General features: G+C 42.9%; 1 protein-coding gene across 1 annotated transcript in view; it reads right to left on the reverse strand.

The window, feature by feature from the left end:
* Nucleotides 1–2,864: 2,864 nt before the first annotated feature.
* The window catches only part of yjefn3 (YjeF N-terminal domain containing 3), a 62,422-nt gene continuing 47,434 nt past the window's right edge, over nt 2,865–17,852 (reverse strand). The window contains exons 4-7 of the mRNA XM_034216186.1: nt 8,405–8,515; nt 5,459–5,572; nt 4,766–4,916; nt 2,865–3,650 (exon numbers count right to left, since the gene is read on the reverse strand). Of these exons, the coding sequence (XP_034072077.1) occupies nt 3,454–3,650; nt 4,766–4,916; nt 5,459–5,572; nt 8,405–8,515 (573 nt within the window). The 3' untranslated portion in view covers nt 2,865–3,453. The remainder of the gene's footprint in view (nt 3,651–4,765; nt 4,917–5,458; nt 5,573–8,404; nt 8,516–17,852) is intronic.

Below are 17,852 nucleotides of genomic sequence, written 5' to 3' on the forward strand. Positions count from 1 at the left end.
ACCTATAATAAAAAGGTGTTTTCCATTTGTCCAAGCAAGAGCACATAAATTCTGATGTATTTTTCATGTTGTCATGTGTTTTTTATTTACAATACTCTTTTGCTCCGGGGTAAGTGTGTTCATCCACAGAGCAGGTGTGTAAGTGCATCTGTGCAAATACAGAGTTTTGGATGTTTTATTTTATAGTTAATTCATTTCCTGAATAGTTTTTGAACATAACAAATATAGGAAACAAGTAAAATAAAAATCTTTGACTGTCGAGCTTAGTTTTTATTTAATTGTTCTTATTGGTTGGCAGTCTGAAAAACATCTAATGCACTGATTTGAAGTCCAAAATCCTGTATTAATATACAAATGACAACTGTTTCTTCATCAGGGTATAAAGGATATTGGTTTGAATCATAATTGATATGATTAAGTTCCAATCATTAAGGAAAGCTATTCAAGGCAACTTCATAGTTGATTCTGTGTCACATAAGGCAAGGTTTTTCTAATAGTCTTTCATAAAATGTCATGTTTTTCACTGCCCCCCCCTGTTCTCTTTCTCCGTCACACTCTCGGTCTCTCTATCAGACACAGGACAGTACCAGATGCTGCTCTGCCTCTGGTTCGACTTATGGTTCAGTTTTGTAACTCTTTAACAGTCACTGATTGCGCTGCGATGCTCTGCCAAAGAGTGGAAGTGTTGTCATACTGTATGGCATGCCATTCAGGAAATACTCCCCAGAGCGCAGACACAGGAGGGGCTCAAAGGTGCAATGCACTCAGGCTCCTTTACATTATGGCGACATTTGGGGCTTATACAAAAAAACAGTAATTAAATGTGTTATTCAGCTTTTCAACTAAAGTAAAGCAACAACATTCAAAATATGTTTTGTTTAAATAAAGGCACCTCCAAAGAAAGATGTTGTGTAGATATTTACGTCACAATAATTTCTCCATCTTAATTAAGGTTAGACAAACAAATAAATAAGATCAGGATATTAGTGTTCAAACCCTAAAACGTTACCAATTTAATTATAAAAAATAATATTAATAAAGTATTAAAGATTGTTTTTGATATTTCTTAAAAAAATGTTTTTATTGTAATAGTTTTCCAAATAGTTTTTCAAAAAGTTCTCTACGTAAACATGTCAGCTTTAGTTTAACAAAAATATTTTTCAAATAAAAAACATGCAGTGTTTGTTAACTCAAACCCATTAGAGCCCATTGTTCAAATTTGACCTTTTCTGTGTTATATAACGCCCGGCACTGAATCAAACTTACTTCCTCACTCCTTTAAATAGTTTGACTGCATTTATTCTCCTTGTTAGACTCTTTATCGCTGACTGGATATTGCAACAAGTGCTGCTGTCCGTTATGATAGTTCAATTATACGGGCCACCGACGACACCAAAGCTCATTACTCAGCGGCTCTCATGAAAAACACGGACGACAGAGTGGTGACAAGTCGTTGTTTCCTGATTGGACAGGCATGAAAGACAAGTCCGGTGAACACTCAGACATATTTCTGAAGCTCTCGTCAGTTTCATTTTGACAGATTTAATACCACAGAGCACCATCAGATTGACATTCCTTTTTACTGACTTTCTACACCCACTCACACATGTGCACATACACTGGGCATTAGTATTCAGAAGAAGCCTCTTACATTTGTTTAAATACACATTACCTCATCCATAAACAGCCCAGCAGTCCGGCTGAGTCATCCTCATTGAAGCCCACGGCCCATGAGCTCAAATACAAGAGGCCTTCCTCCACAGCTGATTATAGCCTGATCACACTTGCTTATGGCTTTCATTACCAAATCAAATCCAGTTGGAAACCAATAAACAGCAGTTACAGCATGTGCTCCCTAAAGAAGCACAACACTAAATGTTTTTGATGTTCATAAGATTTTGTAAGCTTCTCGGCTGAAGTGTCCTTGTGCGAGAAACCCAAGAATAATACCACTACCACGACTTTTAATCCCCTGGAGGATTATACAAACACGTAAAATAATGATATTTATCATAACCTTACCTTAAAAGGCCTGCAATCAGCTAAAGGGAATTTAAGAGGAATGGTTATGTGTAGCTTTGTTGCTTACTTCGAGAGTTTTCATTTTATGTTGAATTTGGCGACTCCTGTGGACAAAAGCATTAATGTTTATAATTACCAGAGTCCCTTTGGTGGCTATCTTTTCATTGCAGGTGGTTCTGACAGTCTGCTCTGCTCATTTATGGTTATACTATTCCTAGAACTATCCAACTAAATAGCCAATGTTCTTGCTAATGGTCTCTTTTACTTAATAGGTCATGCATCAGTGTTACAATGAGACTCTTTCATAGACAATTAAAAGCCTCTCTTAATTTGTCTAAATCTACCCTAATTTGGGTCTTTGGCCTAAGGGGGGCAGTGGAACAAGCTGAAAACAGAATCATCACCTAATAAAAGTGTTTGTTAACATGTCAGTAAATAGTTGCCTATTTACACATCCAGCAGAAATAGAGAAACATCTATTTAGAGTCCTGTTTTTTTCGTACTTCATAAATGTAAGTCCAACTCCATTTGGCTCTGTTTTGTTCTCCACCAATTTGGTATTAGCTACTAAATGCTACCCCCTGTCCACCAGCTAATTGCTAACGTTGCTGTCTAGTAGATTACAATTTATCAGGTATATATAAAAAAACTGCATGTGGGAGCTGCACACATGGTCGATAAGAACAGAGTTACTGGCACCAAAAACCAAATCAATCACTCAAAATGTCTCAAAGTTAGTCTCTGATTCTCATGCAGTCATTGTTATATTCATGTGAGTCATTGTTAATATGAAATACACTGATCAGTGCAGTTGTATGTGAAGGAAAACCAAACAAAATAAATTGAATCCTTGAAGGGTTTTCTTTTGTTTTTATTGGACAACAAGAACGGTCTGGGCCTTTTACAGCTGATGAAATAACAGAGAAAAAAGTAACTCAGAAGTGCAGGCTGACCAAACAAACCAGAAACACATCAACAGAAAGTTCAAAATGGCCAATCTGCACAACATCTTATCTCGTTAGCACAATTCAGTAAAAAGTTCAACATGAGAAGAACGTTAAAAAAGTGTTAAAGAAACAAACGTCCCAGTGGCTGGCATCATAGACAATTCATATTTCTTTGCTGACTGTGAACTAAAGAAGTGAACATATTTTGCAAATTAATCAGAAAAACAGTGTAATGCTACAGCTTTCACCAGTAGACTGACACAAATACTCCTCATGCCATTCCCTGAAAGGACTTGACTCAAACCACAGCTTCTAAAAATGATCCTTCTACTGCAGCTCAACATTTAGCTAAGGTGTAGCGTGATCTACCCAACTGTTAACATTAAATCACATTAACAATCCATAAAGTACAAAACAAGAGAATAGATCAACCTAACATTTTTGAAAATGAGGAGTGGACACTGGCTCTTATTTTTCCCATGTGTTACAATTCTATGATACAGTCTGTGCCAGGGTAGTCCGGGAGGTTAAGGTCGTATTTTTTCTGGATGTCATAGGGCAAGAAGCGTCCGGCCAAAAAATGCTTCCCGGAGAAACTCATGGCGCACTTCTTGGGCGCTGTGAGTGAGATGAGAACTTCTGGGTTAATCCCATCTTGACTCGGTTCCTCTGCGTCCCAACCTGAGGAAGACAACACAGCGGTGGAGAGGAATTTAAGGAGACAAGGATTGTAATAATTGTCTGCCTGCTGTTCTCACACTCAGCAGGTAGTGTATTTGGGGTATGATGAGCTCACACTAGGCCGGCTGTAGTGTTAGATTTATCCTCCACGTGTGCCTCCAGACATGGAAACTCCTGCTTTCGAAGCCAAGGCTCCTGGGGAGCTGCCTGTAGACTCATTTATCAAGTCGTGTTTCTGAGACTCCTGCCTAATATCTAGTTTGAGTAAGTGTTGCACGATTAACTGAAATATAGCTACTTTTTCAATCATTTTTTGTTAAAAACGGTTCAATATTTCTCAACATTTGGGCATAGGCGGATTTTGCGGGGGGGCAGGGGGGGCATTGCCCCCTCTAGTGGCTGAAATATATTACAGCATTACTACGTCGAAAACTGTTCCAATACAAATATTTCATATATCAATATTTTAATAAGGTAGGACACTGGTTAATAATATTGTAGAGTGTTCAAGTAACCAAGGGATATATAGTAGTTATCAAATAAGTATAAGATGTGCACAGTTATGTAATGCACTGTTGTTGGGGGGAGACACCGCCCCTTCCATATGAGTGTGTGTGTACGGCGGGCATGGAAAAGTCATACTCAGTGCGGTGAGCGCTGGCTTTATTGCTACTGTATCCGTATGTAGCATCCCACGCGATAGTTGGGACTGTGTACTGACGTAAGTAAAAAAGGTTTGCCCCCCCAAGCGCAAATGTCAAATGCCTATGCATTTGGGACTAAAGGTAACGGGGTCTCATTTGATGATTTTTAAAACGGTTCAATAGCTTAGAGCTTCTAGCTGCTTATGACTTTTGAACTATGCTGGCACTACAGTTTATTAAAACAGAACAGCCCGTGAAAAAAGGTATAATCCCATTGTAAACGTAGAAAATATGTAGTTGTTTTGGAACTATTTTTTGAAGAATACATGGATATTCCGCAGGGCAGGTCTATGATACATAATATATATTTAACAATAAAACAATCACATTTTAGTTAAGATTAGTCTGTGGGAATCATGGTTTATTGAATATTGATCATTTCATAACAACAATAAATGTTTGAACACTTACCTGAGGGCACATCCACACTAGCAATAGGGACCTTGATTTGCTTCAGGGTGACCAGAATACCGGGGTATGGCTCCTTAATGTTGGCGCAGTCTGTATCTGGGCCCAGCATGGCATCAATCACTAGGTTGTAGGCATCGTTTATGAGCTGCACCTGAACAAAAACGTAATATGTATATTAGAACAGTAAATACATCAAATACCCTGAAAGAAGCAGTATCAAGGATTCACAAGTAGAAACTTATTTTTTATTCAAAACGGTCACAACCTAGAAAGCTGGTTCTTGCTTTTTTCTTTTAAATAATCTAAGGCCATGTCACTATTCAAAGCAGAAGTTTGAATTGTGCTCTATTGAGCGTTAGATGAGAAGATTTATACTCTTAGACTGTTATCCTGAAAAACACTACTACTCTTTTTTTGAGGATTATTTTGAACATCGTATGTCTTTATTTATAGTTATAGTGTTGAGGGACAGGACATGTAGGGAAAGGGAGCATGGGAATGACATGCCACCAATGGTCCGGCCAGCTGGGAATCAAACCGTGTGAAGCCCTAACCACTCAATCAACTCGCCTTAAAACTGTTATTTTCACCAGAGACATTTTTACTGTTAATAAGTATTCCTCTGTGCATAGTTTTAAAATAATGTTGCCGAAACTCTTGGTGAATGTGTTATTCTTTAAAAGGCCTGCTGACCTCTGTGGGGAGATAGGAGAGGGAAGGGATGTCCATCTTCTCACACTGAACTGTGAAGTCCTGGTGTAGACTTTGAGAGGAGCGTTTAGGGTGGTAGATAGTCGGCTCATATTCCTGTGTCAGATGAGGCAACAGAGAAAACAACAGAGAGAAGGAGGGAGGAGGAAAAAGGAGGAGGGACAGAAACGTTTACATAATATCGAAACCAACGCCAGCCGTTTCAATCAAAACACTGACCTGATTTAACAAGTTCAGTTCAAGACAAGTGAAAATACTGTTGACGAGTGATCAGAAGTTGTGGTTTTCTACAGTGTGCTTCCTGAATGAATACTTCCTGTAAAAAAAACTGGAAGATGAGAGGAGTAGAATTCCAGACAATCGCAGTCAGAAGATCTGTGATGCCCTGTGACCCGTGACCTAAACACTGACTCAAAGATCAACTTAAAAAACCCATGAGCCACTCTCAGAAATGTAAGACGTATTACTTGATAATAATATTTACATGAAGACATTTAAAGAGCCAGTTATTTCCAATTACACCAAATGGTATATGGTTTATTTTGCCCAGCCAAATTGGAAATATTCTGAGCAAGGTGCCATTGACCTGGATAATCCAGAACACTGTCGAACTCTGGTTTCGTTGGTACTATTTTCCGGTAGAGAGTGGTTAGCAGAGACGGGTCATTATGTTTGGAAAGACACACTGCTATTGATTTCCTGGCAGCATGGCTCTAGGGTTGGCAATGTCGCTCAATAGTTGGTCTGACAGTTATATCCCAACAACTATTAGAAAGTTTGCCATTAAATCTTGGAAAACATTCATGTTCCCCAGTGGATGGATTGTAATGTCTTTGGTGATACTCTGTCCTCTGATCTAGCACCACCATGAGGTTCAGTATTTTGATTTTTACTGCAAAACATCACATGAACATAAATAATGTTAACAGAAATCGTTTTTCAGATGTGGCTGAGCTGAGGCTGCCTTTTCAAAGGAAATGATCTGTCAGGTCAGACAGACTGCTGCTTCCTCAGGGACACTAAACCAATCAGACAGCCACAGAAACTCTTCACCTGACGTCATCTCCATCATGATCTCCACAGAGCGCAGAAGCAGGCCAAATACAATCTACACAGCCCATTAGGAAAGGAGGGATGAGGTCTGCAGCACAATCAAGTCTTTCTCTGGTGAAACATTTCTGCATGCAACAACAATATGAAGATGTAGAAAATATGTATTGTTGCAACTTTTTACACTTACATGAGATACATGAGATAAAAGCTTGTGTTAAACCACAGATAATGGTGAATTATTTTTGAAAAATGACACTACAATATGTGATTTAAATTGTGTTTTGCTTCACATATTATAGAATATTTCATTACTTTACTTAATGCCATTTGCAATGTGTCTAACATCACATGTGATTTTTCTGTTCAGTGATTTCTATACAGCACAATGTAGTCAGCTGAACATTAGATCATGTCCACTTGTACTTCATATGAGCAATACAGTGGAACTAATGTGCATAGGACGTGTTTATTATTTTCATCCCGCGGTTATCTTTGATCATGGATATCTATATCTTCTGGTATGCAACATTTTTTGTATACCTGTTAGTGGAAATCATCAAGAAGCCGGACAGATCAGACACAACCTGCTTTTGTGAACATGGATGTCCCACAGTGACGTGAGAAGCAAGTCGACCTGTTTGCCTGCAGCCGATCATTCATTGTTATGCTCTGTCTGATCACATTCACAGCTCTGCATCAGGCCGTGTGTGTGTGTGTGTGTGTGTGTGTGTGTGTGTGTGTGTGTGTGTGTGTGTGTGTGTGTGTGTGTGTGTGTGTGTGTGTGGGTGTGTGTGTCACGTGTATGCAAGCATGTCCTCCTGCTGACAGGGATCACATCGCATCATGAAAACACAGCAATTCATAGTAACTACTCAAGTTTCTCAAGTTAGAGCAAAGTCAGACATGTGGTCCCAGTCGGCCTATTGTAAAATGCAGTCACTTGAAAATAATAATAATAAAACCGTGTTTATAAAGCACATTTCAGGATGCAATAAAGATGTTTCACAATCGGTGATGAAAAACAGAGGATATGACAAAAACAGAAGGTGACAACATAAGAAACCGAGCACCAAAAAATAGCACACAAAGATATTTAAAATACATAATCGATGCCTGTTGTTCAAAAGTTATGCAGGGTAATATTTTTCCATCTGAGCTGACCTCTGACCTCCTGTCCTTGGCTTTGAGAAGTAAACAGACAGGGAGTGGGTGGCGAGGGAAGAGAGAGAGTCTCCATGGACAGCAATCAGAATGCATCTAACATGGTTTTAATCAGAGCTATCAATGCACTGTAAATCTAGCACATATGGTAAAGTGTATAGATGCATTCCTCTCTGGACCAAAGATCTCAAAAACACATATCCAATGTTTCCCTTCCAATGAAGTCATAGACAGAGGCAGGGCTCTGTGTACTGAAATTAACTGTGAAAAACAGACTCTATTTCTGTAAAGTGTTAGAAAGGATGTGAGTCCTGCCTCTAAAAACAACCAGTCTTGAAATGTCAGTCAGTGTGTGGCCTGGGGGGTTGGACAACCTGGTCATGACATCATATCGTGGCTGTAAGAGTCAGACGACTTTAACGAGAGTAATAATAGCATGATATCATGACTGTCTGAGTGCCCTTGCGGGGAGTTTAATGGGATAAATGCTCCGAGCCGTTTACAGGAGCTGAAATGAAATTCAGCAACGCGCTGTAAAGCCGTTTAGGAGATCCCTTGTTAGTTAGTTTATTTCTTCGAATGTGATATCATCTAAAAGACTCAGCACGCTACAGACAATGGATCTTTTGTGGTGTTGTTGAAGATAATAGAGACTTACACTTTTGAAAAGTTGTTTTTGTGCACTGTGTACCCTTTGTGCAGAAGTTTACTTACATACATGCGCAGGTGTCGGGCACACACCAGGCCAATGGAGCCATTTTGATCCGGACCACAGATCACCAGCACCGTCGGCTGCTTCTTTGCTAGAGAGCTGAGAGGATAGGCCTGGTGGAGAGACACAATAAATAGGCAGTTAGAAACAGGCCCTAATGACTGAGGGAACAGAAAAGCATGATAAATGAGATGTTCAGAAAATAGACAGGGTTATTGATAGAGTGGAGCCAAGCATTATTCAGTATTTATCTCTACGACAGGCTTCTTATTCAATGCAGGTAATCCGATCTCTTCCTCTGCCTCTCCATCATTCTCAGAGCGTCTGACTGCAGCATGCCAGTCATGCCAAACGAGGGTGTTAATGGCACCACCTACATTGTCTCGTTCGTCTACCAGAAAGGGCCAATCTCATTAAAATAACCCTGGCAGCAGTGGAAAAAATACCAGTGTCCTCGCCATGGGAAGCTTCCGGAGGCTATATGTAACACTCTTTCCATCTCGGCCCCCGCTGCATCAGGCTGCTGGCCACGTATCCCCTTGTAAATCCCCCCGCACCTCCAGTACCTGCCCCCGGGACTGTCAATTTGAGTGGCTAATCCTCCATCTCCAACACCTCAACAGAAGGCTGTGTATGTATATGTATGTGTATGAGTATGGGTACTCCGTCATGATCATTACTGCAAGCCCCAAAGGTGTCAGCCTGCCTCCATTTTCCACAGAAGCACAGAAGTTTTACTGGAACTTTCTGCATCATTTATTATACAAGAATGATTGTTCATCTTGTTAAAGGTCACAGCATTATTTGGTAAACTACAGGAAGTTTGACTGAGGGAGAGTTCACACAGACTTCTGGATATCCATATCCAATTAAATGTGTGTCGTAAAACCAATTATCCGAGTTTTGTCACGGCAGTAAATATTCTATGACTGCTGTAATGCTTTGGATCACAGAGCAATACATTACATTGTAAGTATATTATTATTGTAGGGCTTATATAAAATAATTAAGAAGTTATGTAAACAAAGGTGTAACCGTTTTTGTAATAAATGAATAAAGATGTAACTATTTTTCACATATAACAATTGTATTTATATTAAAAGTGTTTAAAGCTACACATTTCCCCATCGTAAGGCTAACTACTACTTTAGTTTATAAGAAGTTTATCATCACATGATGGTTTTTACAACTCCTCATAATAAAGACGAATGTTCCCTGGCTTCTTTTTAATGATTTCCAATACATCACAGTACCCTGTAATTATTTTATAAATATCCTGTTATTCAAAAAGTAACACCATAATTTACGAGTTGTTATCCTCATTATTAGAAGACTTTAGGTCCCCAATAAATGTTTTATTGACCCCGTAATTACTTTTAAAAGATTGAAGTATATAAATACTTATAGAGTGATACGCGGAGTGAAGCAGGTAGGACCCAAACGCAGATAATACTGATAATACCTTTATTTCAAGGGCTCTTATCGAACATATCACATGGAAACAAACAAAGCACTCTACGGTGAACTAGGTCACAAACAAAAGAAGCAACACTAAACACAGGAAGAGACCAGACTAAATACAGGGAGGGGTAATCACCAGACGAGAAACAGCCGGGCAGGGGAGGAGAAACACAAGGGCCACAGGTGAACACAATCAAACAATTAGACACACCAGGGAAACTAACGACAGGGAGGAAAAACCCAGGGAGAGGGACCAGACAATACACAAGGAGGAAAACATGACATAGAGAACAGAAACACACCCATAACAAGACATACAAAACTAAAACGTGACATAACACAAGAATCATGACATAGAGTCAGTAAGTCACCCATAATTCCAAAAATGATTACGCTTTAATTCATGGTTTGTTATTCAAAGATTGTGTTCATAATTCAAATTAGGACTCTCCGCATTATGGATTTGTGTCCTCCAAATGTCCGAGATTAGCTTAAAATAGGAATAAATTCTGCCATCAAATTTAAAATCACTTTCACTATCACTAATGTATTGAATACAGGATGAGGTGCATATGGAAGAAGAGCACATTCATCTCATTGTATAATTGGATGTAACAAGAGTGCATTAACAGGAGCTATGAATCCTGGAGAGGGACAGCAGCCGTTACCTCCATCATAAGAGCCCAGCTGAGAAATCATCACAGACTCAATGAGCTGCAGGAGAAAGGGTTATGGTCGCTTAGGGCCACCGAGCTGATGGTAATATGAGAGGAGCAGGGAGTGATTGCATGGAAAATAGAGACTGAAAATGGATCACTGTAAAAAAAAAAGCAGTGTTGTTCATTTCCATATCTAATGAGGCTCTTAGTGAGTTTCACACTGACGAATCTGATGTGCATGAAACATTAGCTCATTTAAAGTGGCACCCTCTGTCCGTCCGTGTGTGTGTGTGTGTGTGTGTGTGTGTGTGTGTGTGTGTGTGTGTGTGTGTGTGTGTGTGTGTGTGTGTGTGTGTGTGTGTGTACCTATAATTAATGCAAACAGCTATTACAGTAACCATCTGTGCTCGTCACCTCCTGTCAACCCAATATACTGTAGGTCTTATGAGACTAAAATGAAACTTCTATGGATTAAAAGGGTGTGTGTATTCATGTGTAGTATGAAAGAGTGATGGGCACAGGGGATTATCAACCACTAATAGATCAGATGGTGTTTTAGTTTATTTTAGTTTGATTGTGTTGGCCCTACCACGATGTTTCCAGATGCTCTTTTCAACATAAATCCCTCTGATAAGCATAGTTTTGTAATTGCTCAATTCAAAACGGCAGAGAGGCCATGAAGGTAAAAGTTGCTAGACAATGTTATAGGACAGGTGTCATTAACATCATTTAAATGCATCGTAATCCACTTAAAGCAAAAATATAATAAGAGTAACGAGCACAAGTATTCATAATGCTTAAGTAACCAATAACTCTTGTGTGCATAAATATATATGTATATTCTTTTTACTACACTTAAAACAAATAATGCCACGCATGTGTTCCTGACAGACCACTTACTGTAGTAATCAGTCATTATATTCAGATGCCTTATACAAGTGAATAAAATGCAAAACATTTTATATTAATACTCACAGTGAGGAACCTGCTATTTGTCAGCTTGTACTTGTACCATACCATGTGATTAGCAGAATATATGGCACTCTAAGTCTGATAATAATACACATGTTGAAATGTGAGTCATAGAAAGTTGAACCAGCTTTTTGTAAAGAGGGAGAGAGAATATTGGACTTCAGGTCACATGGCCAGAAACACGGCTCCATAAGAAAGCTGACATTGCTTTATCGGATGAGGGAAAAGACAAATAGTGCTAACATGTTTATAAGGTGATAGATAACAGATAATAACATGTCAGTGTTATACTTACAGTTAATTCCATTCCCTCAAAATAGCAGAAAAGTAATATAAATCTTAATATTAGCTTGGTACTCTCTCCTCCTCTGTTTCTTGCTCCCCTTCATGCTTTTCTACGTAGAAAAACTCACATCAGAAGGTTTAACGGCCCTGCCTTGAGACGTTGAAGGCCTTCGGGAGGATCAGGGATATCAGAGCCGCAGCCATTTCATGCTGCTGGAGAAACCATTAGAGCCACACACTGCTGAAGGTAAGCTGCTATAAAGTGAGCTGGCTGGATCAATTCAGGCAGCGCTGCGATGTGTTCGGACACATTTGTCTAATCTCACTTAGAACAGAAGCTTGTTTCACTCTAAGAAAGATCTGTCCTAACCCATTTACTCTGACAGTGAGCCTCCAAAGAGGAAATAAAGAATGCAATTAGCAATAGAGGCGATAAGTAACATTTCTAATAGGTTTCTTTCTCCACTGTTGGAAGGGCTCCTTTGTTTGTGTGCTATTTTAAAATGAAAACAAGGGATTTCCACGGGACTCTCGAGGTAGACACTGAAAAAATAGCAACTTTAATCATCTATAACCTAAAAAACTTGTAAAAATAACATCATTCTCTATGATTGGTGTAATAGAAAAAGTCCACAATGATGGCCAAAACCCACTAAAGTCTTATAGTCAGAAGTGATGACTGCTGCACTTTTTTATATCAAGTACAAATATTTTGATACATTTCTATGATGCACTTTATACAAGAAATATTTCATTTCTTTCAATAAAATTCTTTAAACAGCCCTGGCAAGAGCATTAGATGCTATCACAGTGATGTTTCTTTAGGAAAACAAGATTTTATGATTCCCTTATAAACTCGTTGAAATGTTTTTCTAGTTTTTAATATATATTTGGATGTAGAAGAGGTTTCGACAAGTGCAGACAGATGGTTTGTTGCATCTGTTCTGCAGGATTGTTTTCTGTCTTTTATTATCTCTTCCACTGCAGAACTGTTGATGTTTCCCAGTTTGCTGTTGACATTAAGGCCTACATGTATGCATGCATCCATAAAATCACATACAATAGGGACATTTAAAGTATTTCTCAGTGATGTTTATGAATTAACACTTTCAGCATATGAGCTTTAGGAGGATGCTTTAAGAAGGGTTTGAATTATGAAATGTCATGGGTAGAAGTGCAGGGTCTCATGCAGAGCAGTGCTAGGACCCCCCTCACACTAAAATACACATTCCCACACACACCTCAAATATGTCTGTCTTGATTGTAATGACGTCTCCAAGGGAATACCTCTTTGAAATACATGTTAAAGACACATGTGCCTTCACCTCTAATCAATCTGAAACACACACTGAGCCTGAGAAAACACAATCTGTATGTGTGCAGAAAGACAGAGCTGCGTGTTTGGGGAGCGAACTACAGTCCAGCGGCTCTTGTAAACTTTGAAATAATGTATTGCTGTGCGGTAACAAAAACGCCTCCTGTCTCCACCGAGGTGTTGAAAAGTGCCAGACTGATAGAAACACACACAAACAGGCTCGACCTGGTGGCTGCGGCGGTTTGCTATCTGGCAAACAGAGGTGTGTGTGTGTGTGTGTGTGTGTGTGTGTGTGTGTGTGTGTTACACTTGGACTCCAACAGCAGTAGGCCAGCAGTGAAACCAGCAGAATCAGACTGTCTGCATCTCCTTGTACTGTAATTGTCCTGAAATAGCAGTGATGTCATGTTAGCAGTAACGTGTGCTGGCGGCTGTGGGCAGCGCTCCGCAGCGTTCAGGCAGTGTTTGTGTAGGAAGGCTTCGCTGGTGGAGGGCCAGGCATGGGGCCAGCGGTGGAAGATGATAATAGAGGGGAAGTGGATGTGGGATAAATCACACACTCAGAACAAAAAGGCTCTGATGCTGCCACTCTGCCTGTGTCAGCTTTTACTTTTTTCTATTTCATTTTCTTTTAAAACTGCTTAATTCCTCATCCCCCAAGAATGTAATAGCTGTGTTTGGTTAAACAATATAATGTTTGAACTCCTATAAAAACGAACAAATTAAAAACATATAATAAGACGTCATTATGGATGTAATGACACAAATGTCCCGCCAAAACAAACACTAGTTAAACCGACTTTAATTCTTTTTTTGGTTTCTTGGCCACTTGGGGGCAGTGCAGAAAGGCTGAGATCACAATATTCACTCATTATATTAAACTTATAAAATTAATATGACTCATCCAGTGTAAATAAAGAGAATAATTGATATGGAGTCGGTTTTGTTACGGTGTGTGAAGCAGGCAGGACCCAAATGCAGATCAAAGTGAAAATTCCTTTATTTCAAGGCTAGGTGATAAACAAAGACAAACCAGAACACTCACCGATGAACTAGTCATGACACAAGACGAACCGCCACTGAACACAGGAAGAGACAAGACTAAATACAGGGAGGGGTACTCACAAGACGAGAAACAGCCGGGCAGGGGAGGAGAAACACAAGGGCCACAGGTGAACACAATCAGACAACTAGACACACCAGGGAAACTAACGACAGGAGGAAAAACACAGGGAAAAGGACCAGACAATATACCCAGAGGAAAACATGACTGGGAGAACAGCAAAACAAGACATAGAAACCGTGACATAACACAATAATCGTAACAGAACCCCCCCCTCAAGGGACGGATTCCAGACGTCCCTAAAACACCCAAAACAGTCCAATAAACGTCCAAAAAAACAATGTCCAGCAGGGTGGGTGGAGGGGGACCGGAGGAGGGACACAAAACTAGGGCCACCAGGGTGGGTGGAGGGGGTCCGGAGGACGGGTCTGGGCTGACAACCCAAGAGCAGCGCGGAGGACCCGGAAGGGATCTCGGGCGGACGGCCCGGGGGCAAGGCAGAAGCCGAGAAGGGGGACTCGGTCGGACGGCCCGGGGGCAAGACAGAGTCCAAGGTGGGGGTTATGGAGGGGCGAAGGCCACCGCGGGCGAACTCAGGGGGCCGAGCATGAGGGCGAGGGCCGCGGCCGGGAAAGTCAGGGGGCCGGGCTAGAGGGCGAAGGCCGTGGCTCTCAGGGGGCCGGGATCGAGGGTGAAGACTGCGGCTCTCAGAGGGCCGGGCTCGAGGGCGAAGACCAGACAGCTCCGGAGGCCGGGCAGGAAGGCGCTGACGGGACAGCGCCAGAGGCCGGGCAGGACCCGGTGTCTGAGCTGGTGGGACAGGCCTCGGCAGGATCCCCCACGGAAGAGGACCAGGACACGGGATTGGACCCCCGGCAGGAGAGCAGTCGGCGGGACCTCCAACGGGACAGGACATAGGGTTGGCAGGACCCCCGTCAGGAGAGTAGTCGGCAGGGCCTGCAACGGCACAGGACATAGGATTGGCAGAACCCCCGGCAGGAGAGTAGACGGCGGGACCTCCAACGAGACAGGCCAAAGGGTTGGCAGGACCCCCGGCAGGAGAGTAGTCGGCGGGGCCTCCAACGGCACAGGACAAAGGGTTGGCAGGACCCCCGGCAGGAGAGTAGTCGGCGGGACCTCCAACGAGACAGGAGAAGGAGCTGGCAGGACCCCCGGCAGGAGAGTAGACGGCGGGACCTCCAAGGGGACAGGACAAAGGGTTGGCAGGACCCCGGCAGGAGAGTAGTCGGCGGGGCCTCCAACGGCACAGGACAAAGGGTTGGCAGGACCCCCGGCAGGAGAGTAGTCGGCGGGACCTCCAACGAGACAGGACAAGGAGCTGGCAGGACCCCCGGCAGGAGAGTAGACGGCGGGACCTCCAAGGGGACAGGACAAAGGGTTGGCAGGACCCCCGGCAGGAGAGTAGTCGACGGGGCCTCCAACGGGACAGGACATGGAGTTGGCAGGACCCCCAGCGGAACCTCCAACGGACCAGGACATTGGGTAGGGACTTGAGACGTGACTCGAGAGGGGACTCGAGAGGAGACTCGAGAGAGGAACCAAGGGGGAACTCGAGAGGGAACTCGAGAGGAGACTCGAGAGGGGAACTAGAGGAGGGACTAGAGAGGGGACTCGAGAGGGGACTCGAGAGGGGAACTAGAGAGGGGACTCGAGAGGGGACCTAGAGGAGGGACTAGAGCAGGGACTAGAGGAGGGAACTGGAGAGGGAACTCGAGAGGGAACTGGAGAGGGGACTCGAGAGGGAACTGGAGAGGGGACTCGAGAGGGGACTCGAGAGGGGACTCGAGAAGGAACTTGAGAGGAAACTGGAGAGGGGACTCGAGAGGAAACTTGAGATGGGACTGTGGCAGCTGGGGCCAGAGCTGGGTCTGGAACCATGGCTGCGGGGGCCGGAATTGAAGCCAGAATCATGGCTGTAAGGTCCGGTTCTGGAGCCGGAAACATGGCTGTAAGGTCCGGTTCTGGAGCCGGAAACATGGATGTAAGGGCCGGTTCTGGAGCCGGAAACATGGCTGTAAGGGCCGGTTCTGGAGCCGGAAACATGGCTGAATGGGCCGGCTCTGGAGCCGGAATTGAAGCCAGAATCATGGCTGTAAGGTCCGGTTCTGGAGCCGGAAACATGGCTGTAAGGTCCGGTTCTGGAGCCGGAAACATGGCTGTAAGGTCCGGTTTCTGGAAGCCGGAAACATGGCTGTAAGGTCCGGTTCTGGAGCCGGAAACATGGCTGTAAGGTCCGGTTCTGGAGCCGGAAACATGGCTGTATGGGCCGGCTCTGGAGCCGAATCCATGGCTGCCGGGACCGGTTCTGGAGCAAGGACCATGGCTGCTGGGGCCAGAACTGGGTCTGTAACCATGGCTGCTGGGGGCTGAACTGGTTCTGGAACCATGGCCTTTTGGGCTCGTGCTGCTAACCTGGCCTTGCGACTCCTCTTAGGAGCCGTTTGGAGGCTCCGTGGACCTCCAAAAGCCAGACGAGTACCAGCGAATGGCTCCTGGACTGTAACAAACACTGGGTGAGAAGCAGGGGCTGACGCCAGACGGACCACACCGATGCGTGTGGTATCAAAAAGGGAATCTGGAGACCTGGGTCTATCAGGATCGGGAAAACAAACCGTGAGGTATCCAAAAGCCAGGCCGGTAACAATTTAACCAATCTTGATTCCTCAGCGTAAGGTGACTGTAATCTGCCAGAGCAGCATCTCGCTGCTGAACCCTGACCGCTCCTCTCCATCGATGAGCGCAGTCAGACAAAGAAAAAGGTATAATTCCACTAGTTTCCTGCTCAAACGGATCTGCTGGGCCCATATCGTGGTCGGTTTCGTAATATTACGGTGTGTGAAGCAGGCAGGACCCAAATGCAGATTAAAGTGAAAATTCCTTTATTTCAACGCTAGGTGATAAACAAAGACAAAACAGAACACTCACCGACGAACTAGTCATGACACAAGACGAACCGACACTGAACACAGGAAGAGATGAGAATAAATACAGGGAGGGGTAATCACAAGACGAGAAACAGTCGGGCAGGGGAGGAGAAACACAAGGGCCACAGGTGAAAACAATCAGACAACTAGACACACCAGGGAAACTAACGACAGGAGGAAAAACACAGGGAAAAGGACCAGACAATATACCCAGAGGAAAACATGACTGGGAGAACAGCAAAACACCCAAAATAGACATAGAAAACGTGACACAATAATCGTAACAGGTTTGTCACCTCGCGGATATAATTATTCACCTTTTAGCTCTGGTTTAGCTCCTCAAAGTCCCGAAGGACATATCCGGCTCTAGCTGCTAAACGCTCCATTGGATGGTCGTTCACTTCGTCTTTCTGCCAGTTGTTGATGGACACGTTGTGTACATAGGGGATTTAAAGCTATTTTTCACATAACACGTTCTTTTGTAGGAGCTGGAGAGAAGTTTGGCAATCTGTTCTGTGAGAGGTGTTGCTCCTACTGTGTACGTACAGATAATTATCACCTATGCAGCTTCCCTCGGCTTTATGGAGCATGTAAGTGTCAGATCATTGTTTTGCTGTACCGTGTCAACATATTTCTACTGCTTAACACTTTTGGCTCCCTACTCTCAGTGTTGTTTTTGATTTAGGTGAGAAAAACTGATCGTAATAGCACAAAACAGCAGACAGTGCCAATGAGAGACTTGATGATGAC

Source organism: Gymnodraco acuticeps, unplaced genomic scaffold, assembly GCF_902827175.1.
Source record: "Gymnodraco acuticeps unplaced genomic scaffold, fGymAcu1.1, whole genome shotgun sequence".
Classification (NCBI taxonomy): Eukaryota; Metazoa; Chordata; class Actinopteri; order Perciformes; family Bathydraconidae; genus Gymnodraco; species Gymnodraco acuticeps.